Raw genomic sequence first — 21,515 nt, 5'->3', positions numbered from 1 at the left:
AATATTTAGGTGTGGTATTAAATAGTGGTTTATTTGATGATCAAGTTCCTAGATTTCATAAAACACCACCACAGAAAATACTGAAGTTATACATAACATGGCTCATCTCAAGGAATGTAACTCCCATAACACATGTATTTAATGCAGCCACTGCAGAGACAAGCTGTCTGCTAAGGTTGTCTACTAGCACAGATTAGATCAAATGAAGCAAGGAACTTCAGATAATGACAAAAATAAATTCTATATTCACATGGATAGATGGAATCTTTAAAATACATACTTCCATTTTATAGGGACCACATAGTTTCCTTTTCTAGCAACCTTAGACTCCTTCCCAAAACTACACAATGGTATTCAGACTGGAATTCACAGTGCTCCCAGTGTTAAAATAACCTTCTTGACTTACTACCATTTAGAAGACACTTTTATATAGGTCTTTACATACTTCACTGAAAAAAATGGCAATGCTACCACTGATCTCAACAGGACCAGATTTTCACTGCACTTACTGTCAAGAGGAAAAAGTAACATGTCCACTAATAACTTATCATGGTCAAAAGCATGGGAAAAAAAATGTTTCACTGCACTGTTTAAAACTTGACAATCTGCATTTTGAATATATGGAATACTTGAACTTTAATCTCCATTTCTGTTTTTACATAAACAGTTTCTCACTGAAAACATTTTACCATGACTTCCTCTTCCAACTCAGAATTTCTTGCTGCTGCAGCAGAATAAGCAACAGTGTTTTCTTCCAACTGTTTCTCAAGTGCAGAAATTTGAGAAGATTTCTTTGTTATCTGAAATCAAGCATGTCACAAAACAGCACAAAGAGAACTATCTCAGGTTTATTCAAGTATTTGTACATCTTTTCTCACTACCAATTCCATTATAGCTATTACTGTTTTTCAGTATTCTTAATTTTTTTTATCATCTATTCAACTTTACTGCTTTACACAGAAGAATTCAGGACAATTTACCTCAGATGTATCCAATTTTAGACAATTGTCAGCACGAAGAGTGAATTTAGCTAATACACATTTATAACATTCATGGCCATTAGGAAATACTACAAATTCCATTATGCCAGAATTCTATAAACACACTAGCACCAGAATGTAAATGTAAGCATTTTAACGTCTTCAAACTAGGTTAAGAGCCATCTGAAGCTTAATTTCTTTCTTTTGAGACTATTGGATAAGGATGTTCATCTCTGACAATTGTACTAACATTTAATGAAGAAAAATAAAACTGTTCCATCAACATTTCTTATGATCCTACACAGTGAGACTGAGCATGTTTTCTGCATGACAATACAGAACAGAAGCAGTAAAGCCCAATACTAGAGCAGCTTTAAAATAAGATTTCGGGCAACTAACAAGATAAGGCTGCTATCTTAAAATTTGGAGCACAAAGGAAAAACTTATTTTCCAATTCTTAAGTCAGATTTAATATTAATATGGCAATTGCAATTTCCTCATAACTATTGTCTTAATTACCTTTGATTACTGAACTAGGCAAAAATTCATGTATTTTTCCAGCGCTGCTAAAAACTTACTTCTTTCTCTAAGCTATCAGTTTTAGAAGCTTTCTTCAGTAGGTCTTCCTGTATGATTTGAAACTGACTGGTTCTCTGAGCCATGCTTGTCTTCAAAGAAAATTTCTCATCATCTGCTTTTGTCAGCTTAGCACGTAACTCTCTCAACTCTTTCTGGAATCTTTGCCTCTCCTTTTCAAATTTTTTGCTGACAAGTTCCAACTGTAGACACTTTCTCCTCTCTCAAAGAAAAAAAAAAAACAAAAACAAACTCATAAAAGAACATATGAACAAAAGAACATTAAGCAAGCAAATAATCACACAAATCAAAGAGAAAAAGTATGATTTAATGACAGCATATTGAACTAGCACACAGTATTCAGAAAAAAGACTGGGTCTTTTTTCCCCATAATGTAACTGAAAGCTGTGACTCATGAAAACAAACTTCCCTCACAAACAAAATCTACCACCTTCTCAAAAAAAAAAGAAAAGAAAAGAAAATATTAACACAGTAATATTAAGCAACATTATCTAGATGCCTTGAAGCCACTTCATGGAACAGTCTTAATAGTTATTGAAAACGAAACTGCAGAAATTCTGCTGCAGCAGGACAAGGAGAAATCAAAGATAATATGGAGACCTTCACGTAACTTGCATTAAAAAAAAAAAGTTAGCTCTATTTCAATACAAGATGTAGCTTATTGCTGACCAAGTAACTAACTTGCAAAAGGAAGAACACTGTGCCAGGAGATCATGACAAGTTCCAGAATTTCAAGTAGCAAAACACTCTTGTTCAATTAAACCATATCTGTTAACACAGGTATATTTAAGAAACATTACAGAAACATTTGAAAACCTCTCCAAAATTCCTATTCTGTGGATTAGTCAGAAGCACATACCTATTTTCAGTAAGCTTACCTTCTTGACTTCTGATCAATTTGACAGGCTCTGTTTCCAGGCCACATAATCTGTGATTTTCTTGTCTTTCATTATCATTGGAAAGATGTTCAGCTCCAGTACAGATAGATAAGTTTGGAGAAAGCTTTACAATTTCTGTTTCTTTCATTGCTGGTTTAATGCTACTATAAAAGAGGAGACAATTATTTAACATTCTTTCTACAATGCCTGTCTTAATACCAGCTTATCCTGACCATACTTCATTAACCAGAAAGTTATACCTTAGATCTGCAATCAAATGTTTATTCAATTCACAACAAGGTTCAGAGAGAGCTTCTTTTGCTGAGGAACGAGATAGCTGGTGTTTCAAGTCATGCCAATTAAACTACAAGTTAATGGAAAAAGAAAAAAAAATCAATATATTACTGCCTTACAGTATGACTAATTGTGGTGGTTTGGGTGTTAGCTGCTCCCCCCACCTTTGGAAATCACCCAGACTAAACTCAGCCAGCTCTGGAAATTTGAATGAAGCTTATATTTACAGCTTAGCAGGATATACAAGCAGATATTTACAGTATATACAGTTATAGACAGAAATAGACAAGGTAAAAGGTAATACAGAAACACAGCAGCCCTCCCAGAAACCCCAGTCCCCAGGAGGGGCTCCCAACTGCCCTTCCACCTTCTCCCACCCCTCTACCTTACCCCAGACATGGCCTTGTGCCCAAAGGAAGAATGGAGGGTCGGCCAGGGGGATTAGGAAGCAAGTGGATTAATCAGAGACAGCAGCTGAGGTTAGAGAGAAATGCCCAGAGCTCAGGCAGCGCCCCAAGTGCGAATACCTTATCTATGTTTATACTCTTGTTCTTACACATCTCAGCAAGCCTATGAGTGAAGTAGACATCACCATTTGTTTCTCTTTCACAGCCTGTGATCTAATCCTTCTCACCAAAACATTCTAGCTAGCTTCCAACTAGCACATTAATCAGTGTGTTACACTAGCATATAAATGTTAAGACACATCAGCCAAGATGTTAAAACTGGATAAACTGATCATTAAAATTATTCTAAGTAGGTGCATGCAAAGCACTGCAAATTTGTTTCATGCTGATAGAAATTATAGAAATCCAGGTCACCTGAAACTGAGACCATTCCTTTTATATGATGGGAATTGAAGTAGGAATATTTTTGCTCTGAAAACAGAGATATGAGCAGTAGTTCCATGCTTTGAGCTTCTCACATCATGCTTCCTTTCAGAGTTTGATGGCTGCATTTATTATCTGTTTTTCTCAAATTACAGATGACTATTTCCTTAAATTACCAGAATAATCCTGTATTTGTCTCACCAAAAAAAAAAAAAACCCACAACATTTTCCAAAAAGGGTCCTGAAACAATTTTTAAGGCTCTCCAAAGTAAGTTTCTACAGTTGCAACCCTCCCAAAGAAAAAAATGCAAAATTACTGTACATTCTTTAGCAGAGGTCATTCCAAGTCCAAAACCATATAGAAAGCATACTCTTCTGTTTCATTACTGCTACTCACATATATGCTGCAAAAATTAAGATATCTGATGCTATTTGTACTCCTGACTTAATATATTCTCTCTAGCTCTTTCTGACTTCCTAAGCAGTTCACAACTTTGGCTGTTTTTACATGACTCACCCAATCACAGTCGGTTTATCCCTAAACTCCACCAAGACAACCTTCAGACTCATGCAACAGAATTCAAACAGGTAACCACACCAGCCAGAGATGGTGTGCCTTCTCTTTTCCAGCAAAAAATTAATTGAAAATTAGTTTCAAAATCTCTCCTGCCTTAATTACTTCATTGCTGAGGCAAACACACCAACTCTGGCTGTGTCACACAGGGTGTCTGCCACACAGTAAACTTCTCACTGTTCTATTCTGCATCGTGTAACAGGACATCGTCAGGTTTTAGAGATTAAAAATACATCAGAGGAATCAATATACAGAGCAAGAGGAATGGAAAGAGTAATTTTAAATGCTTGGTGATTCATCTATTCCAACATGCATATTCCTTGTTCTTTAATGTGCCTGAAGCCAGCACATTTAAGAAGGCAGCAAAAGTCAAATATTGAAGTTTAAAAGAATGTGTCATCCATGTGTCTTGAAAACCAAAGGTATTTTACTCAGTTTCTCTAGAGCATCACATGATTTCCATGCAATGTCAGTTTCTTAAGATACATAATACAATTTGTAAGGATCTCTCTCTTACTGTACCTCTTCAGATGTACTTAGACACAACTGGGAAATAATGGTTTCTAGTACGCTGAGCTCTTCTCTTGAGTCTTCAATTTCTTGATGGCATAATTTCAAGTGGTTCTGTTGCTGTGCGGTAAGAGCTCTTAACTCTGCATTTTCACTTACTAGAGCATTTTTCTCTTTCACTACTATTTCTTTTTCATTAAGTTTGCTCTCAAGCTCAACAATCTTCTGATCAGACTGAGTCAACGTGGTTACCATTTTGGTGTTTTTTGCCTCTAGAGTCTTAATTTCTTCTTTTGTGCTATGGTTCTCTTCTTTTAATTGCCTAAAAAAGTATACCAATTTAGAAGTTATAGCTCAGTATAGAGGATTTTAATTAAAAGAACATGCCATAACTATACTGTTTTACCCATTTCTTCCTTCCCAAAATCTAGGATTAACTCTATACAAAAAAATAAGAGTTGTCACTGTTTTACTAGGCTTTCACTGTTCCTAAGGACCAAGATATCATACTAAGACTGAGCTAAGTCTAACATTCTGCTACTAAAAAGAGTAGAAATCCTGTCTATTTTCTCCCATTTTATCTGACTCTACAGTGAGCAAAATGTATTTTTAGCACAAGGCAGATTATTTCTTTTATTAGGTACCTGCTGATTTAACAAACTTAATTAGCTCAGCAAAGGTCCTGATGAGTGCCAAAGCCAGTGCAAGTTTGCAGAGAAAAAAGGCAGTCTAGAGGAAAAACTCCCATAAGTAGCAGAGAACCATCAATGCAGGCTCAAAGCTAGTATAGAAGTGCTCACACCCTGTCCACCGCTACCAAAATGGCCTAGACAATTAAGGCAGAAACGAGAATGCAGACAGCACAAAGGGCATAAACAAAATCGTCTGTGGTGTTTGTCCAAACCTAATAATCCAAAGACAACCAATAACTGTCTTCCCTCATTAAACTAATGAAGGAATTACTAAAAGACTTCTGAAACAAAACAAGGTTCAGCTTGGAGGAAAAATAAAACTTCAACAGGGGGAAAGGACCTTGGTGTGGGAACAGAGTGGCAGTCAAAATCTGGTTTGACGTTTCAGAAGATGCAGCCAGAATCAAAATCTTTGTCCAGGCCCAAGTGCAGCCTCCTCATTGGATGCCAGGAGTATCCTTCATTCTAGCTAGGAACTGACAAGACTATGCCACAAGTTGGGACTCACACCTGGCAGTGTAAGTGAACTCATTGGTGCTTTCTCAAGGGCACATGCACAGGCAGCAGTACAGGTATGCATAAAGCCAGAGCATCTGCACCTCCCACAGAAGCAACGCAGGAGCAAGCGAACCCATAGTCCCAGAAGGCTTAGTGGGGTGTTGCTTTTTACTACCAACGTGGCAGCATTAGTTACAGAGAATAATTTAGAAATTTATGGTCTGTTATATTGCTGATATTGATCCCAAGTATTCACTGATGCTGGTCCCGATTTAGTTTGAACTATGCAAATTGAGCAGCATGTTTACAGTAACACTTGTAACAGGCATTTTCTTCTTAAGTAATGGCACTGAGAATTTTGAGAGCCTTTGCATTACCTTAATTGCTCTTCTAGGATGTCTAGATCCTTTCTGTAGCTGGCACAGGTGTCATTCAACTCCTCTTTTTCTTTTTCACAATTAATTAAACGTTTTCCCAAGGCTACTTCTTCAGCTTTAACCTTAAAAAACAATTCTTTTTTTCATTACTGTACAACAATAATCTAAGTTTCCTTGGCCAATAGGCTTTTTAAAAAGAATACTATAAATATTACACTTCTTTTTTTTCTGGTAAGTCTGTAAATAATTCTGTTATGAATAAAGGAAGAGAGGCAAAAAACCTTGCCTTTTTGTCATTTGGGAAAAAAATAGTGTTATTTTGCTTTACTATTTTAAGGCATATTTGTTGTTGGCAATGTCCTTCCACAAGGAAAGAAGTCTAATCAAATAAAAATTCTCTGTAACAGCTGTCTCAGACCTGTGTCTTTTCCTTCCATGAGGTGGGAAGCATCAACAATTCTGACCACTGGAATTTTGGGAGATTACTTCATTTTCATCTCAACTCTTCTCTAGATAATGTTTAACTAAACAAGATGTAGAGACTGGGTCAGAAGAGTCCTTTCAAAAGGATCACATACTTTTAAAATGTAAAATTGGCAGCTGGCAAGCAGGAGACAAAAGAAACAGCAGCAATATTAGGATACCTCCAAGAAGCAGTCTGTCCACAGTGCAAAGACAGCAGTTTAAAAAGAATAACTGAAGTTACCAGCACAAGCAGCTGTTTACCCTGTCCCACCTCTTTTAGGACTTCTCCACCAACAAACAGAAACCAAGTGAACTCACAGCTGTTTGTTTCCTAGCTTATCAAAAGCAGCAAAACCCTAATAGCAATGCAAAAGAAAGAAAAATCTTCTTACCTTATCCAGTTTTTCAGACATCTTCTCTTTATACTTTTTGAACGCTCTTGTCAGCTCCTCCACATTCAACAAAGCTTCATTTCTTTGCTGTTCTGCTCTGCAAAGCAGCATGCCAACTTTAAAAATCACAGATTCTACTCATTATGTAACTATCTCCTCCAGTTAAGCTACTGCATTCATTGCTGCAGGTAACTTCTTATCTTCCTACTGGTTTCCAAGTCCTAGGTAACAAAAACTGCACCTTGTGGCTTGCATTAGTTTCAAATACAATTTTTGTATAATAACATAAAATTTCCTGATGACACTTTTGATTCCACTTCAAAAAAAACTTTGATTCATATCATCCTTGTGTCCCACACAGTAGAAGCCCATTTTAGGCACTGGGATAGCACAGATGGTAAATAAAAGACAGCAGCACTCCTTAAAAATTCAAACTGCTTGAGGGGAACTACTGAAAGAATTTCTTGTGTTGGAATCACAATGAGACTGACAGTATAAACTACTTAGAGAGTACTGTAGAGATTCCATCAGTAATAGTAGAGGACTCTGAGACTGGGGTGATATCTGGTGAGCTACTGCTCAAGGGAGCAACCCAAAGACCCTGCTATTTTGCTCTATTACCCTGGGCCTCTGCCCCTTTATTACTGCTCCCTTCTGTTACTTAAGGAAGAAGTTGGAACAGTAACCTTGGGCATTCAGTCTCTTCAGACACCCAATACAGGCACACAAGAATTACCACTGCTTAATTAACATTTGCTTCTCTTCTACTAAGGGAATTCATGGGGAGGGGGCAGGTACCTGATTTAACTACAGTGTACCCTCAGATTAGAGGGTTTCAGTCTGAGGATCACTGCCCATTTGGAGATGGCAAAAAGCATTAAGAAAAGAGGATAAAGTGATTTCATAATAAAAAACCAAAATATTGTTAGTCTAAAGCACTAAAGTGTCTATTTAATAACTATATTCACACAAAATTTCCCCGCTTCAAAAAGCAACATATCCTTGAAGCCAAGACATCATTTGATTCCATAAACACCTGTTAATACAAATAAACACTTATGCACTATTATTCTGCTTGCAATTTATTAAAATTACTCAGTTACCTCTTTCCTTGCTTGCTTCGTTCAATTAATTCAATTTTCAGATTCTTATAGTCCTTTTTATATCTTTGTAACATGCTTTCTCTTTCCATTTCTGTTTTCTGGCTTTGATCTAGTTTATCTTCTGCATCTCTAGCAAATAAACAAAGCATCATTACAACATAAGAAGCTTTTTTGTTAAAAAAAAAAACCACAACTTTGCTGTTCTTTTCTGCAGTGTTAGAGAAGCACTAGTCAAACACGCTGCAAGAGCAGTTTAGTCTGGAGTGGTGTCCAAATCACACCAGTAGATGTCAGATGCCACAACTGCCAAGAACCCAGAGGGCTGTGTTATGAGATCTACACAGAAATAACCATTCTTCTGCAATACGTATGACTGGTCAGGATACACACATGGAAAATAACACTACAATATAAATTAAATAGAACGGGTTTTACTTATTTTGTGAAGGCAGACTGAGATATTAATTATTATACAGCATGAGATTATAAGATAAATTGACAGACATGTGTGTCTCCTGACAGCCTCTAGACATTGCTTACACTAGCTTTATATAGCTATTTACCTTGACTCAGGATGAAGAATCTTTTACACTACATGCTGCAGTAACATTTGAAAATACATATGCTTGCTGTCTACAGAAGATATGCAGTCAGGTAGTACACAATCACTCTTAGTTAAAAGGGCACAGATGTTTAGCATTATAAACCTGCCTTATTCTTTCCCATTTCTTGAAGTAGAATAGATTCAACCAGGTTGGAAGAGACCTCTGAGATCATCCAGTCCAACATATCACCCAGTCCTGTCCAATCAACTAGACCATGGCACTAAGTGCCTCATCCAGGCTTTTCTTGAACACCTCCAGGGACAGTGATTCCAGCACCTCCCTGGGTAGCCCATTCCAATGGCAAATCACTCTCTCTCTGGCAAGAACTTCCTCCTAACATCCAGCCTAGATCTCCCCCGGCACAACTTCAGACTGTGTCCCCTTGTTCTGCTGCTGTTTACCTGAGAGAAAAGACCAACCCCCACCTGGCTACAGCCTCCCTTCAGGTAGTTGTAGACAGCAATGAGGTCATCCCTGAGCCTTCTCTTCTCCAGCCTAAACAACCCCAGTTCCCTCAGCCTCTCCTCACAGGACTGTATTCTGGGCCCCTCACCAGCTTCATCACCCTTCTCTGAACACATTCCAGTATCTCAACATCTCTCTTGAACTGGGAGGCCCAGAACAGGACACAGTACTCAAGGTGTGGCCTGACCAGTGCTGAGTACAGGGGAATAATAACCTCCCTTGTTCTACTGGCCGGACTGTTCCTGATACAGACCACGATGCCATTGTACATTCAGTACAACACAAAACATCTCCCTCCTCCTATATATGGCTCCCAAATCAAAGTTCCAAGCCCCAGACCACATTAACCACACAATTACATCACCCCAAAAAAGATTGGTCTAAAAAGCAGAGTAATATAAAATGTTGATGTAAAAGTACACATTACCTCAAAATCTTGTCTTGAGCTGAAACCTCTGCTTCCAAGTTCACAATCTGTTCTTTCAGCTTTGGAATGCTTTCTAAATGTGTACCTAGGGTTGCTTCGAGATACGAAATCTGAAATATAAACATATTTGAGGTTTCATTAAGACCTGCATAAATAGCTTTCAGGAAAAACATGTAAGCACAATCTGCTTGCTGAAAGACTTAGTGCTCTTAACCATACTGAGGAAGATGCTTGCTCATCTATACAGGTTGTTTTCCCATTTTTTGCTCAGTTAACACCCTTCCAGTTCCCTAGCATCGTTCCAGTGTAGTATGTTGTCTAGCAGAATAATTTCTTCATATATTGATCATCATCTGCTTTTCCCCCAGAATTTTGCTACTTGTCAAACAGACTGATAGTCAAACAGTCTGTTTACTTTTGTACTGTCTTGGAGATAACATTCCTCGAATAAAAAGCATTAAACATAGCTATGTTTTGCAAGTGTTACACATAAACAGAATACAAAAACACAGTGTCCTGGAAGAAAACTCTACATAAAATTCCGTATTAAATCAGTAATGATTTCTTGAATACAGTAATGCTTTCTAGCTGACCTTCACTTTTTAAAGGAAGCAATATTAATCCAATCTGAGAGATTAACATTTCTGATGTTGTAGATAAATGACTACTGTATCGTTATTATTCTTCTCGTTGATCTTAATGCAGCTCAAACACATAAACATACAACACCAAATACTTTTAATTACTTCCTTACATAATGTATTTTTCACTCCATGACTTACTGGCTTTAGATTCGATTATGTTCTGAGATTAATGCTACATGTTATGAAGAAAAATAGACTATTCATCTTCAAATATTAACTTCAGCATTACTACATTTAGAATTACATTCCCAAAAGTCACAGTCACTGGGGTGTTCCAGTTCACTAGGGAGTTTTCTTTTAGATGAATACACTAAATATACTTACTCTTGTATTTGACTGCATCAATTCCAAGTTCATTTTTTCCATTCTTGTCTTTAGGTAGTGATTCTGAGAAGTCAAAGCTGCATTTTGCTCATGAAGGGCATCCAGCTTCTCCTTAAGACGTTCGTTTTCTTCCACAGTTCTATCAGAAACTGTAGCCACTGAGTAAGACTAGACACAATAAACATGTTTAACATAAATACATAAATAAACACACATGCATATGTAAGCAATATATACATCAATGGAAAGTCTGTAGAGCAAATCTATTTAAAACACATTACAAGAGCTCTGTTGATATAACCGCCTAATGCTACAGTTCATCAAGTTCAAATGCTAAAAGCAAAAACAACTCAAAAACACAGCAAAGAAAAAGAAAACAAATTAATACAAAGAGGTAACAAAGCACAATATTTACTTTGGGATTTCTTTGAAAATCCTGGCAAGATGTTTTACCAGCATTCTTACAGTTGGAGGAAACTTGATAGTTGCAATTGGGCTCAACAAGGTCCCCCAAAGTGAAGTCTACAGCCTCGTTGAAGCACTGACCACAACGTTCACTTGTACTAGTGCTAGGAGAGAGAATAAAAAGTTGCTACATATTTTTTTCTTTGTTAAATTGCTCATACAGAGTATTCAAAAGGGCAACACACAATGAACTACTTGCAACAACCCATTACACTGAATGAGACAGATTTACACAATGAGAGACATACTGTTCTCACTTCCAAACACAATTCTACCTGTAAAGCTCTTCCTCTACAGTTTGGAGGCTTTTCTCAGTTCTCCTCAGCTGTTTTCGTAACGACTGTAAAGTTGCAAGCTGATCTTCAGCAGCAGCACTTTCTGAGCAAGTCCACATACTGTATTTGATAGGAAACACACATGTAGTTAAAATAATATTTAGCATTAAAACACTGTTAAACGTTTGCAAGTATTATTTGCAAAGGTACTTTCAAAGATGCAAAGGGAAAAAAAGAAAAACAAGAAAGAGGAAAAACTCCACAAACTAAACTCTCAAATGTTAAAACATACATTTTGCACACTACCCCCTCCAACGTCAGCTAGAGAAAAACACCTATGTTAATTATCTTTTATAAGAAAGAGCTCTGTATATGTTCACGAAGTACAAGAAACTACTAAGAGAACTGGAAAAATCTATACATTAGTAAAAAAAAATCAACAAAAATGTTTATACAAAACATCCCAGTTACTTCAGAAAGCCCAAGCAAGCAGCAAGGTGCCTAGAAAAGTAGAATCATAGAATCAATCAGGTTGGAAGAGACCTCCAAGATCATCAAGTCCAACCCAGCACCCAGCCCTGTTCAGTCATCTAGACCATGGCACTTTTCTTGAAGACCTCCAGGGACGCTGCCTCCACCACCTCCCTGGGCAGCCCATTCCAATGCCAATCACTCTCTCTGGCAAGAACTTCCCCTAACATCCAGCCTTTACTTCCCCCGGCACAACTTGAGACTGTGTCCCCTTGTTCTATTGCTGGATGCCTGGAAGAAGAGACCAACCCCCACCTGGCTACAGCCTCCCTTCAGGTAGTTGTCGAGAGCAATGAGGTCACCCCTGAGCCTCCTCTTCAGCCTACTATCTATCAGTACCCCCAGGTCCCTTTCCTCCTGGCTGCTCTCAGCCATTCTGTTCCCAGCCTATAGTGCTGCTTGGGGTTGTTGTGGCCAGAGTGCAGCACCCTGCACTTGGCCTTGTTAAATCTCATCCCATTGGCCTCTGCCCACCCATCCAGCCTGTCAAGGTCCCTCTGCAGGGCTCTCCTACTCTCCAACAGATCCACACCTGCTCCTAGCTTGGTGTAACAGCACTTGCCTTGCTGTCCAGTGACCAGCGAAATTAAACAAATCAGAGCGACGAGAAGTCGAGTGCACTGAAGACACGAGATAATAGCCTGCGGGAGCGCAGCTCTTACCACAGCTAAGAAAGCTTTGCACATCGCCTGAGATACCCGAAGGAGAGAACAATCAAACAATTTAGAAGGACGAACACCGCCGGGAAAGGCGCTGCCGCCGCCTCCCGCCCTTTTCCATCAGAACCGCAGCCCCTCCGCCGCCCACCTCTGCAGGCCGGAGGCAGCCAGTACCCATAACGGCTGCGATTCCTCCTCTGCTTTCGCGCCACTCCGCCCGCCCTCAGCTACCAGCCTGCGTGCCCAGCCCGAGTACTGCCAACAGCGCGACTTAGCGACGGCAGTCGCTGCTCCTGTGGGGCGCCCGGTAGGAAAGAGGCTGCGGCCCGAACGTTCAGAGCAATAGGACACAAACCAGCCGAAAGGCGGCGATATCAGGCCATCGTCTGCCCTAGGGTTCTCCGACCAGCAGCCCAGGGCTGTCAGCCTCAAAAGAAAACAGAAGTCGAAAAGGAGCTGCCCCCACCTCAGCTGTGAAAAAAACCACGGTGACAAGGACCCACTGCTAACATGCCCTCCTGCCGCGCCGAACCTCCCCGGGCCCGGCCCTCACGCCGCTTCAAACAGCGCGGGCCAGCTCCCTGCTCCCCGCAGAGCGCGTGCGCGGTGCCGCCCTCCCCTCCGCACTGCGCCGCCGCCGGTGCCGTACCTGGGCGGGGAAGCGCACGCCGCGCAGAGGTGAATCCGCTCCCCCGGCGGCGCACTGTGGGCGGGCGGGCGGAGAGCGGTGCCGCAGCAGCTGCCATTGGAGGACCCGTGAGATGGGCAGGGCCCGCCCCGCCACGCCCCCCCGGGGCCGGGCTCCCACCTCCCGGGCTGGCGGAGGTGGGTGGGCCGCACGCACGGACGCCGCAGCACGCCGCCGGGATGGGGAGATCGCTGCGGCCCCGGCTGCGGCTGCTCGCCTGCTTCGCGCTGCTCCTGCTGCCACCCGGCGCCGCCGAGTTCACCCCCTCGCTGGACAGCGATTTCACCTTCACGCTTCCCGCCGGCCGCAAGGAGTGTTTCTATCAGCCCATGCGCAAAGAGGCCTCGCTGGAGCTCGAGTACCAGGTCGGGCGGGGCACGGCAGGGCTGCGGGGCCGCAAGGGGCCTGCCCGCAGGGTAGTCCTCAAGGGAGCCGAGTGGTCCCGCATTCTATCGTGACGGCGTCGCTACTGGTCCTGGGCCGTGGGCGGTGCTGGGCGGTTCAGCTACCGGTTCCCTTCTCGCCAGACTCCGCCAGTAGCAGCGGTACCGAGCGCCTCTGCAGCCGGGTGCTCGTTCCCGTCTGCTCGGGGGTTCCCCACCCCTCGCCTGCATCCACGGCTGGAGCCACCTCGCGGCCGTCCGCCTGGGGAGACCTGTGCTGGGGGAAGCAGAGGGATCTCCGTGTGCTTCACGGGGCTACGGCCGGGTGGTCCCGCCGGCCTTCCCCGATAAGGTGCGGCAGCTGGAGTTCGCCCTGCTGCCTACACATCCTGCTCTGGGCAGGATGTGCACCCTGCCTGCAGCAGGCCTCGTGTAGCACCACAGATCTGCCTTAAAATTGCACGCTATTCAAAGCTGTATGTTTGGGAGATAAAAGAGTACTGCTACAGACTTTTCATAGTTATTTTCACCGATTATTCACTTCATTGTACAAGATCACGTCGCCATCCTTTAAAACGGCAAAAGTTTAGACAGTCGACAGCCGTGATCTTCTGTTGTAGCTCTAAACAAAACTGCTGCTGATGCACATCCCCTTACATACCTTTTCTGTGTATTGATATTAATCACTTATCTCAAATGTATGTTTTTCGAAAAGTCTTATTATCTACACTACCTTTAAGGTCTGGGAAGAGTTGTCAAACTGCTGGGAAAGAGGAAGATCTCTATTCCATGTGTTACTGAAATAGATTTACTTTGTACTTAATTATCCTAGCTGAAGCATTGCAGTAATCTATGCAGGATGTAGGTCATTCTCTAAAGACATAATTCAATAAAGGCTATTCGGATATGAATTTTATTCCAAGGGTCTAGGTTGTAGAAGGCATTGCTCTGCATATGGCTTGTAATTTGATCAGCTGTTAGCTACTACTTTTCCTTGTCTGCTCTCTTGGGTAAGAGTAGTGTCACTTCCAAGCCAGTGTAAACTTTACCCTCAATTTAAGCAGAGGCAGACTGCTCTACTCAACTAGCTTAATGGAAAAAAGGCAAACAAAAATGACCCCTGAGCATGGACTCAAGTAATACCCTAAAAATGATCCTTCTCTGCTCCCTTGCAGTTACTGCCTTCCCAGAAGAGAATTTCTGTAACAGCAGATGTGGCAACGGCACTGTAGCCATTTACACAGTTGTACAACCGTGTATACTTACTATGAGCTTAGGAAGCTAAATGTCTTCAGTTGCTTTTGCTTTTGGGAAATGAGAACGCCCAGGGAAAATTCATAGCTCAAATGTGCATTCGAAGGTGAGATCATCTGTGGGTGCAACTTTGATTAGCACCAGAAGTCTACTTCTGTCTTCTACACTGGTAATTAGCCCTACAAAATTAGAGATGACAGTACGTGAAAGTGAAAGACTTTGAAAAGAATGAAAAAAGTTGCTGCCACTGAACTAGCACTAGGATTTGGCCATTAGTCTCACAGGTTGTCTAACCCTCCCCACTGATAAAAGTGTGTGCATTCTAAAACCAGGAGATGGCTCAGTATAAGCTATCGCAATGAGATTTTATTTCTATATCACGGTCCAATATAAGCTAACATGATGAGATAATGTTTACATTAAGATTTGAAATGGCTAAAATGCTTGGGGGTTGAACCAGTTCTTAATCTATTCCCAGTTAACTTGGTGTGAACTCATGCAGTCAGATTCAGCTTCTAGATTCTGTATCTCTTCCCTTACCTAAAAATGTTGCCATCAGCAATCCAAACAGGAATTCCACTGGTTGGAGCTTTTTTTGTTTGTTTGTTTCACAGGTTCTTGATGGAGCAGGATTAGATGTTGATTTTCATCTACTGTCTCCAAAAGGTGAAACTCTAGTTTTTGATGAAAGAAAATCAGATGGAGTTCATACGTAAGTTTAAAATCCTCAAACTTAGAAGTGTTATATAAAAGTACTTATCTGGTTTCTTTATTAAATGTAACTGAAGCAAAGGTCAAGTACTTCTCCTTAGTATTACAAAAGGCTAACAGGACAGTTGGAGAATAAAATCTTTTGAATGCTTTTTTTATATGGATTTTACCATACAGTGAAGGATGGTGGCTGTTAAGAGTGAACAAAAATTAGAGTTGAAAAAGGTCTCATCTGATATCAAAAGGTTATCAGTCATAATAATATGGGATTTTTTATATTATTTTTCCAGTCCTCTTATTATGATAGAGTGCAATTATTGTAATCTTACTATATAAGAACTCCACTTCTAATATCAGTTTTGTAATGATTAGAAATTGTTCAAAATTCCAACAAAAGACAATAAAATTATGTTACCACCTTCATTTTAAATCTTCAATCAGTGGGATTGCTTTGCTGTGATTATGGAGCCTGTCATTGTCTTTAGAGTTATTTTTATATTAAAAGCATAGTCAGTTATTTCCAAGTGCATGGCTGTCAGTCTTGAAGAGGAAAATTTACTTAAAAACACCTTTTGAGAATCAGCACTAAAAGTGTTGTTGATTTAATGACCTTTTGCTTATATACACAGGGTTGAAACAGAAGATGGAGATTACATGTTCTGCTTCGATAACACATTCAGTACCATTTCTGAAAAGGTGATTTTCTTTGAACTGATACTGGACAATATGGGAGAAGATGGACAAGATCAGGAAGACTGGAAGAAGTATGTTACAGGCACAGATCTCCTAGATATGAAATTGGAAGACATTCTGGTTAGTAGTTTGTTTAATTCTTTTCAGTGTATCTGAGGGGGGAACAAATCAATGTCATTTTCGCCATTCTGCCTTAGTTTGGTAAAATCCTAAAAGCAAATATCCACAAAGACTTAGGGATGCACTGATGTAGAAAATGACATTGTGTTCTATTTCACAAAATCACCACAGAATGTTACAGGTTGCAAGGGACCTCCACAGATAAGAGTCCAACCCCCCTGCCAAAGCAGGGCCACCTAGGCCAAGCTGCACAGGAATGCATCCAGGCAGATTTTTTTAGTCTCCAGAGAAGTAGACTCCACAACCTCTCTAGGGAGCCTGTTCCAGGGCTCCAGCATCCTCACAGTAAAGAAGTGTCTCACTGTGTTGAGGTGGAGCTTCCTGTGTGCTAGCTGGCACCTATTGCTCCTTGTCCTATCACTGGGCACCACTAAAACGAGACTGTCACTTTCATCTTGACACCTATCCCTCAGATATTTTAGACATTGATATGATTCCCTTTCAGCCTTTTCCTCTCAAAACAAACAGCTTCAGGTCTGTCAATCTCTCTTCCTAGAAGAGATGTTCAAGTTAGTCATTCTCATAGCTCTCTGTTGGACTCTTTCCAGCATATCCCTGCCTCTTTAATTGGGAAGCCCAAAACGATGCAGCATTCCAGGTCTTGCCAGGGCAGAGTAGAGGGAGAGAAGAACTTCCCTAGACCTGCAGGAGATACTTAATGCACCCCAGGATGCTGTTTGCCCTCTTGGTCACAAGAGCACACTGCTGTCAAATGCAGTCTATGAAACAACAAAACAAACGATGTTTAAGATCTTTTGTAGGTGTACAGTACACTTAAACAGCTAAAACCAAATCTGAGAAGCTGACCAGGTACTTAAAATTGACAATCAAGACAATTAGAGAAAGTCTAAGGGAAACTGTGTGGCAAATCCCTCTCGCACTAACCACAAGCAGTAAAAGAATGGCTTTGACAGCTCCTTGTGTGTGAACTGGTATCTCATCCAAAAAAAAAAAAACAGAAAAAAAGGTTAAACTTGTCTTAATTTCAGAGCCTTGCAGGTCTTAAAGTAGGTAATTTTTGTAAGGTTAACAATAAGTTATTTTATGCCATCGCATCTTAAGTCTTCATAGAACTTGAAAGTGATAATTACATGAACATTCCATAAACAACATGTTTGCTGGGGAAAATGGACATTCTATCTTATTTCTAAAGTTCTTTATCTTCTTGGTGTTTGTTATTGTGTAATACGTGAACTTTAGTACAATCATTACATTATTTAGCTTCCATAAATAGCTCTTTAAAAATATTTGTTAGATATGCCACATAGAAAACTTCCAGGGAGAAACTATTGCTGCTTGGTTTACCCTTTTTAAAAATATTTGTGGCCTCCTGTTATTGCAGACATTACTCTTTTTACTAACAGTCACATAATTGTATTAGGAACAAAAATCAGCACTTGATGAGATCAGTTTTTATGTTGTGACTATCTATTGTGTTGTGGATGAAAATGTAACAGATTGTAGGACCAGGTCTTTGTAAATGCAGAAGTTAGAAAGGTAGGATGTGTTTACCTACTTCCCTAGATACTCTGAAACATGCTCTGTGTCCTTTGTAGGACCTCTAGTTGTCCTAGTCAAAGTTTATTGTCAGAACTTCTACAGTATCAAAGCTGAAGCAGTAGTTGATAGCTGCTACATTGAAAGCATAAATGGAAATTGGAAATAACATTGCTATATTTCTCTTTTGTTATAGCTACAGTCCTGATGGTAGTTTGCATTAAGCAGTGCTTAAATTAGATTATCCAGCAGAAAAAATAAATCCTACATTTGTCTGCTACTACTTAATTTCATTGAGGCCAGTTCTTCAGAGATCACTACCTTCTTTTTTTATCTGAACACCTGGAATCAGTTTTCCCTAAAATACATGGAACATTAGAACACATGATTTTAGGGGGTTGATTTCTTTCTTGCTTCCTGAGCCTGTAAAAAGGGAAAAATCAAATTACTGTAAAACATTAATACTGTTAATTAAGCAAACAAATTAATGAAAATATGGCTAAGCACAAATTTGAATTACAGGTGGTAAGACTGTATTAATATTAGCATGTGTTGAAAGTTTTACTTTTTTTTTTCTAAAACTACTCTTTTGTCACTTTCCAGGAATCTATCAACAGTGTCAAAGCAAGATTAAGCAAAAGTGTCCAAATTCAGACACTCCTCAGAGCATTTGAGGCCCGTGACCGAAATATACAAGAAAGCAACTTCGACAGAGTGAATTTCTGGTCCATGGTCAACTTGGGAGTTATGGTGGTGGTATCAGCTGTTCAAGTTTACATGTTGAAAAGTCTCTTTGAAGATAAGAGGAAAAGTAGAACTTAATATTCAGTGTGATCATAAGAATGTAACAGGTATGCAGGGAGAGGGGAAGCAATAACTATTACAGTAAACCCCCCAACACATGACCTTTCAGATTCTTTTGAACATCAGATTTTCAATTCACGTAGGGTTTTTTGGTTCAGTGGTGGCAGTGGAGGTATTCTTGCATAGTTTGTTATTGGGGGGTGGCTTTGTTTGGGATTAAGCTTTTGTTTGGTTAGATTTTTGTTTTTAACACAAACAAGGCCTTGCCCTCAGCACCTCCATTTTTCCAAGTGCTACTAACACTATTTCTTTTTGCTTGTAGCATTTGCTCATGACAGACATGCATAGTGCCCAGAGGATGCCTGATGCATATGCAAAGTAATGTTAATGCTCTTGTGGTTTTTCCCATGTTCACATAAAACTTTGTGGTAATGTAAGCATCCCTTTATTTGCTGTTAAACAGTGAATTTACATATGTGCCTAAGTGTTTACAAGATTAGGGGCCATAAGGGTAGTCTGTAGTTATTGTCATTTGTCTTTAATGTTACATGGGTTTAACAATCTTCAGCTTTTGCTGTATGGGTTAACATCATGAGAACTCCTTATTTAGAGGCAGCAAATACCAGCACTTCAGAGAACCAGTCAGTGTTAAAATTAATGGGAGAAAATATGTACAGTTCCTGTTTATAAAACTGACCTGCTGTTGTAGAACTTATTTTTTGTCTATTACATCAGACAAAAGACAAATGGCTAACATATACAACCAAATGCATACACACCTTGAAGTATGGTTTATAAATTCTTAGTTATCAGAACCTTATGTAATAGATTTCCCAGAAGTAATTTATCATATTACTCTTTCCCTTAAATACAGAGGAGTATGTAACTGTGCGAAAACAATTACCTTAAGATAGAGAAGGATTTTGTAACTTCAATTTGCCAATCTTTTTTATTAGTTTACCTATTGAAGCTGTGACTATGGTAGCACTTAGTAGAGGGACTTACCTAAGCATGAAAAAAACCCAAAGCTGTTCACCTAACCTTTCTGTTTTTCTCACTCCCACAGGCCTTTTAGCTAAGTACACTCAGTGCACATGAGCAGTGTTTCTGTATCTGGCTACTTGAGCACAGCATAAATTACAGGCTTCAAATGCTAGGATCAACTGAAGACACATATCACTTTAGGCAAAACTATCCTCAAATCAATAACCTGTAATTTCTAAATGAAGTGGCTTTTTAGCAGTTCAGTGAAGGCATGCAGAATGTTTGCCACAACTCGTAATGAGTGAGAATGAACTTTTTGTGATGGTTGGAAGTTAGTTATTTTTACAATGTGCCAAGTCACTGAAGTTTCCCAAGTGTGTTAAACTGCATTTCATCCCAGAAGTGTTTTTAGGAAACACTTTCTAAAAAAACCTTTTAAAATATATTTGAAAAACACAACATCTCTATTAATTGTTCTGCCTGTTGCTGGGTCATCTGAACAGGAGAATGACAACTTCAGGACTGATTAAAAATTATTTTAATGGAGATTAAACAGGGTCAATAGATACATGAAGAAACTTTGTTCAAATGAAGTCAATGAGAGGAAGGGCTACAGTACACCAGAAAGAGCACTTCAACTTCTGAAAATGGGACCTAGCAATAACATTTCTAAATGTTTTTTATAAGCAAAAGTGTTATTCCTTACAGAACTTGCTATAAAGGGCTCCAAATGCTGTTGAGCTGCATTTTCTTTCTGTGCAAATATATCCAAATTAAGATTGCTTCCATTTAGAGGTCTATCTTTTTTTCCACATGACACTTTCTATTCTGAACTGCTGGAATTATAAAGCTTATTTCTATGAATAGAACAAAATCTAGAAAGAGTTCCTTCCACTAGCATAACAAATAGTACTTTTCTGCCATTTCCCTGTACATTTTCTAGTACCAATCATGCCATGCATCTGCATCAGGGCATAAGCCAAAGCTTGCTGAAGTCAGCTTCCAATGTTTTGAACTGGTCCCTTCAGGACAGGACTCTATTCCTCTTATTAGAAGACCTGTATTGCTTACATCACCACAAGTGTAATGCTACAACCCATCTGCAAAATGCTAAACCAGCTCCATGAAGCTGTGACTAGGACATCTACCTCCTGTATCAAAACTACTAGATTGTAGATTTTAGCTTAGACCACCCCCAAATGAGCTCTGAAAAGTTTTTCAAAGGCACCTTAAGGGATGACATTCCCCATCTGCTCTGCCTTACTGACAGTGGTTATATATCCAGTGGTGAACAGTATGGTATAATAGCTAAAAGCTGCTAGTGAATGCAGACTCCTGTGATCAAACACACAACACTGAACTGCAAGTTTCTCATAGTACAAGTAACAGTTCCTGGTAAAAGAGAAACATTGCCAGCAAAATTTGTCTAAGAAATTATTACTTTAACTAGGAGCTCTGACTATTTCTCCCCATTCATAAAGGTAACTGCTTTGACCTTGGCAGCTGCAGTATATATTTATCATACGTGAAGGATTTGGCATCTAAACTTGCAGCTCAATAAAGTCTTGGTTGGTTTTTGAAAAGTAGATTACTTTTGATTGTGTACAATTTACAATGAGATTATAAATCAAGTTTCCTAATTGACTTTTTTATTCAGAGCTAAATGTTTTAAGACTTGCAGATGTTGAATGAAGTTATGCATAACTGAGATTTTCAATAAATGATGTTTAAACCTA

General features: G+C 39.7%; 2 protein-coding genes across 5 annotated transcripts in view; one reads left to right on the top strand and one right to left on the bottom strand.

Annotated features, from left to right (window-relative positions):
* The window catches only part of CCDC18 (coiled-coil domain containing 18), a 26,981-nt gene extending 13,671 nt beyond the window's left edge, over positions 1-13,310 (bottom strand). For 2 of the 4 annotated variants that reach the window (XM_064148020.1, XM_064148018.1), the window contains exons 1-13: positions 13,235-13,310; positions 11,396-11,515; positions 11,071-11,224; positions 10,656-10,823; positions 9,688-9,797; positions 8,191-8,319; positions 7,088-7,184; positions 6,231-6,352; positions 4,676-4,985; positions 2,716-2,819; positions 2,456-2,619; positions 1,559-1,779; positions 690-800 (exon numbers count right to left, since the gene is read on the bottom strand). In XM_064148020.1, coding sequence (XP_064004090.1) covers positions 690-800; positions 1,559-1,779; positions 2,456-2,619; positions 2,716-2,819; positions 4,676-4,985; positions 6,231-6,352; positions 7,088-7,184; positions 8,191-8,319; positions 9,688-9,797; positions 10,656-10,823; positions 11,071-11,224; positions 11,396-11,514 — 1,809 coding nt within the window. In that variant the 5' untranslated portion in view covers position 11,515; positions 13,235-13,310. Of the gene's footprint in view, positions 1-689; positions 801-1,558; positions 1,780-2,455; positions 2,620-2,715; positions 2,820-4,675; positions 4,986-6,230; positions 6,353-7,087; positions 7,185-8,190; positions 8,320-9,687; positions 9,798-10,655; positions 10,824-11,070; positions 11,225-11,395; positions 11,516-13,051; positions 13,133-13,234 lie in introns of those variants that run through there. The other 2 variants (XM_064148019.1, XM_064148022.1) reach the window with 2 other exon arrangements.
* Positions 13,212-21,515, top strand: TMED5 (transmembrane p24 trafficking protein 5). The gene is made up of 4 exons (XM_064148025.1): positions 13,212-13,638; positions 15,525-15,622; positions 16,251-16,434; positions 18,595-21,515. Exons 1-4 carry the CDS (start codon positions 13,453-13,455, stop codon positions 18,811-18,813), a joined length of 687 nt encoding a protein of 228 aa, XP_064004095.1. The 5' UTR covers positions 13,212-13,452; the 3' UTR covers positions 18,814-21,515.

The sequence above is a fragment of the Pogoniulus pusillus genome, chromosome 8 (assembly GCF_015220805.1).
Source record: "Pogoniulus pusillus isolate bPogPus1 chromosome 8, bPogPus1.pri, whole genome shotgun sequence".
In the NCBI taxonomy this organism is placed as follows: Eukaryota; Metazoa; Chordata; class Aves; order Piciformes; family Lybiidae; genus Pogoniulus; species Pogoniulus pusillus.
Note: the sequence above shows the minus strand (reverse complement) of the source record. Positions and strands in the feature narration are given on the sequence as shown.